The sequence below is a fragment of the Lotus japonicus genome, chromosome 4 (genome assembly GCF_012489685.1).
Source record: "Lotus japonicus ecotype B-129 chromosome 4, LjGifu_v1.2".
In the NCBI taxonomy this organism is placed as follows: Eukaryota; Viridiplantae; Streptophyta; class Magnoliopsida; order Fabales; family Fabaceae; genus Lotus; species Lotus japonicus.
This window is the reverse complement of record NC_080044.1, coordinates 1,371,126-1,381,677: the sequence shown is the minus strand read 5'-3', so window position 1 is coordinate 1,381,677 and position 10,552 is coordinate 1,371,126. Positions and strand designations below refer to the sequence as shown.

Below are 10,552 nucleotides of genomic sequence, written 5' to 3'. Positions count from 1 at the left end.
GTTAACTTTTATTGTTAATTATCACGTGTCACAACTAAGTGAAAACCAATCGGTTAACTGCATAATTTTATTTAACATATAGGACATCTTCAAAACAATAAAATAGGTTAATTAATAAAATTTAAATTAATTTTATTTATTTTAAAATATAGACTCATTCATGAAAATGTAAAGAAATTAAATTTAATAGAATGATCAATTTTAAATGTATTTTTTATTCAAATATAAATCTGATACATTTTTCCTTATCATATCCTGTTCTTATCATGTGCACCTCAAACACAGGATATGATAAGAGTCTATCCTGCTCTTATCCTATCCTGTTGATATCCTGTTCACATATCATATCCTATCATATCCTATCCTGACCACCAAACGGGCTCTTAAGGTATGAAGAATAGGATTAGATATCTTTTCGTCATCCAAGAGGCTATTGCAGGCGTTAATTCCATCTCCAGCAGTAAAGGCATCATAGTTTGCACTTGATGGGTCCCTAACCAAATCAGCCAATGAAGCTTTCAATTCGTTAACAAACCCGTCATAGTAAACAGTTGCACATAATTTCAAGGCTTCAGAAGAAGAGTTCTTCTTCATCACTTCATTGAAATAATTATGGGCTTTTGTTGCATTCTCTATTGCCACCTCTAGGTAGAACTTGCACAGTGTAACATAGTCTTTAGCCGAAGTGATTTGAGGGTAAGGTTCCAGAAGTTTTAGGCAACGGTTGGTGATTGGGCAGGGATTGGTACTTGAGGTCGAATTTCCTGTATCAAAACACACTTTTTCATACAAATTAGAGGTGGTTGATGGAGGTAAACAATTAGCAGCATAACAAATATTGAAGATCAAGGAAAGAAGAAAAAACAACGATAGGAGCATTATTGAGGGTTTCATTTTTCAATTCTTAGCGGCTCATGATCATTGTATCCTTATAGTTGTTTTTAACTTTATATAGATTAAGAACCTAGCTAGTCCTTTCAATGGTAAATTATTACTTCACACATTGTACGGAGTAATTGATAAGCATAATATTGTAAATTAATTGTTTAAGAATATTTGAATAAAATAGTAAAAAATTATTAAATATAATTGATTCTCATAATGGTAATATTGTTATTACATTCTCTGATGAATCATTACATATATATTTAACCAATTACCTTAAACTTTTTTTTGAATGGTACTTTAAACGTTATAGAGAAAAAATTCAATAAAAAATATTTCTCCAATCATCAATATTCTTTTTTTGTTTAATTGCACTTTTGGTCCCCCAACTTTGGCCTTCTTGCGAAAATCGTCCCTAAACTTCGAAATTAGCAAAAACCATCCTCAACGTTTACACTCCGTTGCAAAACTGGTCTGCCGTTACACTTCTGTCTGAAAACTAACGTTTTCTGAGTAAAAAATAATAAAAAACACATGAACTTCATCATCTTCATCTCTTTCTTCAAACATTCTTCACTATCTTCTTCATCTTCATATACCCAAGAACCCACCAAAATCCCAAAAACCAACCCCCACCCCCAAAAACCCAAAAACCCACCCCCACAACAACCCAAAGAAGAAGAAGGATCGATCATCGTCGATTTGGGTCAACACCTCCTTTGTCTTCCACCGCACCAGTATGCGCTCTTCCATCTTGTAAAGCTTGAACCTTTCGTTAAAGCTTGAACCCCAAATCGAAAAGTTCAAACCTTTTCGTTCATACACATAAATGGGTGGCTATGGAAGCTCTGATTTGGGTTTTCTAAGTTGGGGTTTTAGGGGTTCTTGGGTTTCAGGGTTTGCTGATTTCAGGGTTCTTATGTTAGCAAAAACGCACCGCTTAGAATTACTGAAAGCTCGTCGTTCAACACTCCCTCACTCACTCCGATTCTGATTCCGATCGTCAATCTCTCTTCGATGAGGAACTCAGAGTGGTGCATTTTTGCTTTCAGTTTATTGATTTGAATTATCAATAACAGTGCAGATGATGAATTTCCGTCTCGTTTTTTCAGGTTGAGAGTGCGTTGAGGAAGAATTTCAAGTCTTATGGTGCCTGGCGTCATAGAAAATGGGTGCTCAGCAAGGGGCATTCGTCCATGGACAACGAATTGCGCCTTCTAAATGGTTTTCAGAAGGCTGATCCTCAGAATTTTCACGCATGGAATTACTGAAGGTTAAATATTGATATTGCATTTTCTATTATGGAAAAGAATTGATGCCTTTTGATCTGGAAGATGGTTTGGTAAATTGGTGTTTGTGCCTTTTGATTTTGCAGGTTTGTTGCTAGGTTGATGAAAAGATCAGTGAGGATGAGTTGAAATACACATAGGTTACAGGGGCTAATTTTAGTAATTACACAGAGGAGATTATAGATGAGGTTATATTGAGTTATGTTATAGAAACAAACATTGTCATTGATCATCCTCAAATGTTTTTTCATATGGCCTTGGGTGTGTACTTCTGATATTTATGCTTGATTAATTGTTAGTTTGTTATGAGATTCTTGAATCTGGATTTTTTTTTTGTTTTTTCTGGAATTATGGGTTTGAAGGTATGAAGAAGATGAAGAAAGAGATGAAGATGAAGTTCAGGTGTTTTTTATTATTTTACTATTTTTTACCCAGTTAGTTTTCTGACGGAAGTGTAACAGCATATCAGTTTTGCAACAGAGTGTAAACGTTGAGGATGATTTTTGCTAATTTCGAAGTTCGGGGACGATTTTCACAAGAAGGCCAAAGTTGGGGGACAAAAAATGCAATTAAGCCTTCTTTTTTTGTATCCATCCATATCATATCATATCATATATCATATACTATCATATCATATATTACATACTATATCCGAAATAAAAAATGGGCAACTCCGACAAGTGTCACCTCCTCGTTTTATGTCTTTCTTCATAAGAATTATCTCTCATACTATAATTAGTAGGTAGATGATGTCATATTTATATTTTCTGATTTTTCGTTAATTTAAATATTAAATAATTTAACATTTTATAAAATAATTAATATTGCATTTAATGATTATTAATGACATTAAAATAATTAATAAAAGTCAATTGTGACTTTTATACTTTTTTAGTACATCGAAAAGATGACTTTTCTACTATTTGATAACAAAAAATTTATGACATATTTGATATCATTTTAAATATAAGAATTTTTTATTACATTCAATTTTTTTTGTAATATAAAAAATAACAATAATCATTAAAAAAGACTTTGTCAACATAAATCTTAATGGTAGAAAAGCCACAATTAATTTTTATTAATTATTCAAATGTCATTAAAAATCATTAAATGTCAAATTAATATAGTAGTTATTTTCGAAAATAGTTACAATTGACTTTTTTAATTATTATAATGTCATTAATAACTATTAAATGTAATATTAATACATTAATAATTTTCAAATATGAAATTAATTAATATTTAAATTACTAAAAGATTAGAAAATATAAATATGACATCGTTTACTAAGGGCTCGTTTGGTACACCGTATTAGTCATGATAGTATAAGCTATACAATACATTATGAGCTTATCCATTGTTTGGTGCTCACATTGTATTGTATAAGCTTATACATCAATCTCCTCTTGTACATCAAAATGATGGATTATTTAATCCACCATATAGATGATGGATAAGACATGATAAGAGTGCAATGTATAAACTACTTGAATATATTTAATCAACCGCCACCACAGTCACCCTCCACCACCACCACTACCACCACCACCACTGTCACTGCCGCCGCCACCATCGCCGACACCACCACCACCGTCGCTGGTGCCACCACCGTCACTGTCGTTGCCACCACAACCACCCACCACCACCACCACCACAACCATCCTTCACCACCACTGCCTCCACCACTACCACCACCATCGTCACTGCAGCCACCACCACTGTCGCTGCCACCACAACCACCCTCTACCACCACCACCTCCACCACTACCGCCGCCACCGTCGCCGCCACCACCACCACGATCTAGTAATCGTTATCGCCACTACCACCACCCTCCACCATCACCGCCGCCACTACTGCCACCATTACCACCATTGTTGCCGCCACCACCACCACCACTCTCGCCGCCGCTGCCACCATGCTCTACCACTGCCATCATCGTTGATAACTTCATACCACCGATGCCGCCGCCCCCACCCTCCACCACTGCCGCCACCAACACCACCATCCACCACCACCACCACTGTCACTGCCACTACCGCCGCCGCCACCACCATCCACCACCACTGCCACCATCATCACCTTTCAATACCACCACTACCACACCACCAGTGTTGCCACCAAATTATATAGTGTATGACCAAACGCTGTATAATATTAAAATTTTATCAGGCCTTATCCTATCTGGCCTAATACAATCAGACCTTATGCTATCAGGCCTTATACTATACAACGTACCAAACGGACCCTAGTTACAGTATGATAGAGAAAGCTTATGAATAATTAAAGACATGGAATGATGGGGTGACACTTATCAGAGTTACCACTTCTATCACCTATAGGATATGATATAGGATTTGACCCTCTCTGGGTTGAAAGTGACCCTGCTGGCAGTTTCAGCTGTACGCTCAAGCCTTGCTCTCCTCAACATTCTTGTGCTGCCTTAGTTAACGTGATCCACGAGCTTCTGAGCAAGGATTGGAAAGTGAATCTCGCATACGTAGAGGGAGGGAAACCGGGTTGCAGACTCTTTGGCACACTTGGCCCAGGTGGGAAGTAATGGAGTGAAGGTGTTGGACCATCCACCTACTGAATGTATTGATCATCTATTTTATGATATGTGTGGGACTGTGTTTACAAGAGGTTTCTTGGGTTAGTTTCGGGCTTTTGCCCGCCTTGTAACAAAAAATAAACAAATATATATAGTAAGAGGTATCAGAAGTCAGGAACCTATGCCCATATGTGTCAACTTGAAATCATAGGTTTTCAAAGCACTCATATATCATAATAAGAGCAAGAGAAGGTTGTTTTAACGAGGCCCAAGATATCTATACCACTACAAGAGAAGGTTGTTTAAGCGTCTATAAAGAGCATTGACCACACACACAAAATGTAGGCAGCAACTACAACTGCTTGAATTTCAAATTCGTTTGAGTGCAAATGAAATTTCTCATAAATAACACTCCCACCCATAGTATAGACTTTCTTTTTTAGATTTTAATTATGTTGCATTGTACACTTTCAAAGACAAACTTATTTGGAGCCATGAACATGGGACTAAATTCGAACCGGATAATTTCTCAAGGGGATCAGGCATAGACTTAAGCTACAAAAGACTTTTTTATAAAAACATAAACATGTAACATACTTTGAAATAGCTATATAGCCTTACTAGTTAAAGAAACATAATTACTACGTGTTTTCAAATTATATGCCTGCATTGTGAAATAATATATAGCCATTCGGATCAGAAGCACCAAAATATTTTCAGAGCATTGTGTGGGAGAGATCCATGGGAAAGTGATTGCCCAGAACAGTACTGTTCATGTACTGGTGTGGGTGGCTTGGTTCCATCACCATAAATTGCATGTCATCAGAAGGTTTCCAGTGCCGTTTCCTCTGATTGATAAACCAGTTGTTAATTTGCTTCTGATCCAGACCTGTTGCCTCTGCAAGCGCAAGCTTCTGTGATTCCTGTTAACACATGAAATTACATTATTCCCCTAACAGATGAAATAAATCGTTATCACAAATTCTTAACTAGTAATCTCAAATTCATGTATGGATTTGGATTCCTGCCACAACGAGTCCAGCATTCACGCATTCAAGGATTGTGCATCCGATCGAGCTCAGAGGGCTCACATTCCAATTCAAGTTAACTTAAATTGTGAAAAGACCAATCAAGATCAGCTAAACTGATTGACTACGTGAATGCGAGATTTCCCTGATGGCATGGAAACCAAATCTCAAATTTATCTAGCCAAATATTGGGAAGGATCATATGATATAATTATAGATGCAACATACCGATGGGTAAGGCCATTTGTAATGTCTGCTCCACCATTCAAGTAATTGTTGCCTTGCTTCTTTAGGCAGCTTGCCTTTTTTTCTCTTCTTCATGAATTCCTGCTTCAAATTGCCTAGGTATCCACTGTACTTGTGAAGAAGTTGAACCTTCAGTTCTTGGTCCTCTACCTGGGGATCTATCATGTTATTGTGTAGATCAACATTCTCTGATGATCCAATCCTATCGGTAGCTTCAGCACAAGCTGATCATCACATGAATCAATTATGGTAATTAAGCACAATAGTAAGGCAATAAGGCTACATTCTCGATAGAGAGGGCAGACAAGGCAATATAGGAAGTCTGATAGAATACACAGTGGAAAATGAAGTCAAAATCACGGTGGCCAACCACAAAAGCATACGTTAGTTGCTTCTATCCATCACGATTTTGACTAACCGTGATTTTCCAGTTTATCCAAACATCCACGATGATTCATTATATGGAAAAATACAATGAGGTAATCATAGTAAATACAGAGAAAGGAAACAAATTAATTCATCACTTCAATATTTAAAACCAAAGACACAGACTATTACCACACTGAACTCATCTACATTGCATATAACAATCTTCATTCAGTCATACGATTAATGCGTTCATGAAGGAACCTTTTAAACAAAATCAATAGAGAAAGGCATTGCCATCAGTCATGGAAGAATTTCAGAATCAGTTAAAACAATCCAGAAATTAACAACTACTACTTTCCTGAGTTCTGAAAACACATTAGACAAAACATGTACTAACATTAAGGTAAACTTCTCAGTTCTGATTAACTAGAAAAATGGATAGCCGATTTTATTCTTTCATGTAAACAGAAAAACACTACTACTCTTTTGTGGTCGCTAACATAAAAACACTACTACTTTTGGCGCATACAGTGTTGGAAGCTTGAGAAAGCTTTTGTTAGATGTTTATGAGTTTATCAAGGTTTAAAATTATGGAATGCCACATCCTTGTGTTAGAGGTCTCGGACCACTTTGCAACCGCATTTGTGGCACATGAGTCACATTTGTTAAAACATCATAAATAGTGATATAATATCACTGTAATAAGCTTCCTTCATTTGACATTTGACATTTGACATTTCCAAACAATCAAAAACTACTCGCCATAAGCACACTTGAGAACCAGTTCAAAGAAACCCTAGATTCTTCACAAAACCTCAATACGCAATGCAGGTAAGTAGAGCATTTCATTGTATTCAGATGCAAATCAAAGAGCAGCTGAATGGGGAAATACACAAAGGAAGCTATTTGGGAAGACTTTCATTTCCAAAAACAGCTAAAATTAAATTATATCTCAAACAGCATGCAGGAACTGAAGAGTTTATAGGATGCAAACAAAAGTTTACTACATGCACTAATACCGAGAAGAGAGTTTGCAGATTAGCACCACGCCAACAACAGTTTCACAGGAAAAGACAAGCTTTGAACATAGGGCACCGAGAAAACATGTGCCCATGCTCGTTTTTGAAACTTTCTTAATGAAAAAAAAAAAGAATTTCAAGCATCTATATTCATAATGAAAACATAAACATAAGGTGTATACATAAATAGTCAAGCACAAAAATTAAAAGCATGTTTGGATATCAACTTCTTTTGGCTTCTGCAATTGTCCACCGTGATTTTAACTTCATCGTGTATCCAGACATGCACTGAATAATCCTTTTAGAATTAATTTTAAACCCAAAATCAATTAAAGAAAAAAGTTTATGTTTGAATTCTAGCTGTCTGAAAGTTATGTTAAGTAAAACCTAAGTGAAAGCTGGAGAAGAAAGTAAAGAGAAAAGAAGATGGATCATCACCAAAATCAGAAGAAATGGCAAGAGAGTTGAGCTGGCACTCGATTCTTTGAAGGAAGAGCATGGCTTCCTTGAAGGGTTTAGAGAGCTCTTGCTGGTACTTTATCAGCATCTCACAGTAAGCCTCCATGAACTGATCCAACGACGGATCCTCACCGATGCATGCTGTCCCACCTGAAACACCGGCCATCGCCGCCGCAGATGCACATGCTTCTTCTAACCTTGCCACTACTTCAGGCGGAGCCCCAATCTGCAAAATCAAGAAAAAAAAATTAACATGACGCAGCTAGTAAAGTGGTTGTTAGTATCATTTAATTTCTTCTTCAACCCTTCTATCATGTTGATTTTTAATGTCATTTTTAATTACTTCACAGTTCTCAATACTAATGTCATACAACTCAGATCCAAATTTGCCAAGAAAAGAGTGTAGATAGAAGGTAAAATTAAAAAATAAGCATCATTCTCAATAACTATTTCTCTACTTTTTTCACGTTCCTTGATATCATGAGTTGAGTCAAGATTAAGCTTTTTTTTTATCTTTTTCCTCACCTTTTGACAATTGACGTAGGCTGCTAGAAGACGTTGATAGTGAGGATGAGCCATGATCTTGGCCTTCACAGCAGCAGCAGAAGTAGAAGAGCTTCCATCTTTGTTGATGTTGTGGTTGATCTGATCCTCCATGAAATATTGCCCTAACCCTGTGTTGTTGTTGGTGTTGGTGTTGAGGTTGTTAGGGTTAGGATCATGATTACTAGTGCAAGGCATGGGGAAGAAGAAACTGTTTGTTGTGTCTTGATTAGGGTTGTTAAGAGTGCTAGAATTCATGAAAGCAGGCATCATGGTCATAGGATAAATCCCACTATTGTTATTGTTCTCTCCAAAACCCATCATCACACTAGAACTACCCTCCATCTTCTAGCTACTAATTAATAACTCCTCAACAAAGCACATGCACACTCATTCACTAGTTCAATCACTCACTAGCCTTCTTGTTATTTACTCTCTTTATGTCATTTTTTATGGAAGTCTCAGAAGATGGTTGTTTGTCTTGGGGGCTCTCCCGGGTTTTATGGGTATGAGTTTCAGAACTTTTCACGGAAGTTCCAAAATAGTGATAGTGGAAGCTACAGCAACATGAGTTGTCTTTGAAGGGGTTTGGTTTTTCCCCCTTTGAGTAATCTGACAAAGCCTGCACAAAATTGCTTGCAGAAATGAGAGTTAATTAATCTTTCTAAGTTACTTTCTAACCAACCATTGGAGCATTAACTATGATATAAGGTTGGTGAGAACGAGGAGTGAGGTAGAAAGGGTGAAGGTAGGAGCAGAGGAGTGCACGCGGGGCATACAGAGAGAGCGGTAGTGATGAACTGGAGTTGTACAAGAGAAGTGAAGAGAGTGGTACAAACAAAGGCTAGCTTTTACGTTCCCAATGAAAACTCTCCCCCTCTTTTCCTGCACTGCAACTGATACACTACTGTCATTTTACTGCCAAATAAAAGTAGAAGACAGAGAAGAGAGAGGGAGAGATAAGGAGGAACGATATATCAAATCGAGGAGAAGAAGGAAGAGGAACAAGTCACCTACTCACACTGGTGATGGATGGAGATAGGTTTATGGGGCACGGAATCACCCTTTCTCTCTCTCTATTCAACTTTTCACTTCTTGTGTGCTTGATATGTGTCCACTCATCTTGTATTATCTTCTTTATCCATTTCTTTTGCATTATTATATATGGTTCTGAGTTCTAAATTTAAAACAACACTTTTCACTTAACACTAATGACTTGCAATAAAAATTAGTAAACCGATCAAAAGGCTATAAATCACTACTTCACTAGAAATATATAGTACTCCCCAAATGATACCCCAAGTGGTAAGAGTTATTGATATAAGGGTTGAGTGAGATGAATGGTAAAGGGTCTCGAGTTCAAACCCTGAGAAATGCTAATTTACTAATATTACTAACAACTAACATATACATGTTAAAAAAGCAAAAGAAAGATAAGTGATAAATGTGATACATGATATAATTGGAATACATAGTTAATGAAAAAAAGTGTTCAAAAGCATCTCTAATATTTAGATGTATAGCAATCATCACTTAATAACTTCTACACCATACCGTGCATAATATTGGCCTTCACTAAATTAAAATTTTTTTTTTTGTAAAAATGACTTATGAGAAAACTTGGCTTAAAGAATTCATCATATCTAATCACATTGAAGATAAGTGAGTTAAAATTTCTATATTTTATTTAATTTATTTATAAAAAAACTATTAATTCATTGAGCTGTTGGTAACTAACTTACTTTAGTCATTTAGACAATCCCAAAAAAATAGTATGTTACTCTTATATTTAATTTTACCTCGATGAAGATATAAATAAGAATAAAAGATTTAACTGATATGATATGTGATATAATAGGAAAATAAAAAAAAACATATGAAAAAAATAGTGAATATAAGATGAATGATTAAATTAAGTGTAAATGAAAAAAACCTTGAATATACTATTCATTTTTGTGTATCATTAAATTTGGAAAATCTTTTTTTTAATGGAAACTATAATTATATTAAGTAAAAGTAGGCATAGAAGCCATTATATCAGCATGAACCAAATCAATAACCTCAACCGGAACCTCTTCCAACCAAACCATGTCAGAATAATTGAAAGCATTACTAGCTAGGAAATCAGCAACAGAATTGCCCCTTCAGCGAACAAAAAACAA

The 10,552-nt window shown here is 36.0% G+C and overlaps 1 protein-coding gene across 1 annotated transcript; it reads right to left on the bottom strand.

Moving 5' to 3' along the window:
• Positions 1–5,188: 5,188 nt before the first annotated feature.
• LOC130716229 (homeobox protein SBH1-like) lies at positions 5,189–9,499 on the bottom strand. Its single transcript, XM_057566434.1, has 4 exons — positions 8,373–9,499; positions 7,827–8,073; positions 5,983–6,224; positions 5,189–5,649 (listed from the first exon to the last, which is right to left on the bottom strand). Exons 1-4 carry the CDS (start codon positions 8,733–8,735, stop codon positions 5,443–5,445), a joined length of 1,059 nt encoding a protein of 352 aa, XP_057422417.1. The 5' UTR covers positions 8,736–9,499; the 3' UTR covers positions 5,189–5,442.
• Positions 9,500–10,552: the final 1,053 nt, after the last annotated feature.

Excerpts from the sequence above, each read along its gene's own strand:
- LOC130716229 (XM_057566434.1), bottom strand. The coding sequence starts at position 8,735 with ATGGAGGGTAGTTCTAGTGTGATGATGGGTTTTGGAGAGAACAATAAC. Across the intron at positions 6,225-7,826 it reads TGCCATTTCTTCTGATTTTG|CTTGTGCTGAAGCTACCGAT; the intron begins GTGATGATCCAT and ends TGTGATGATCAG. Across the intron at positions 5,650-5,982 it reads ACAAATGGCCTTACCCATCG|GAATCACAGAAGCTTGCGCT; the intron begins GTATGTTGCATC and ends ATGTGTTAACAG.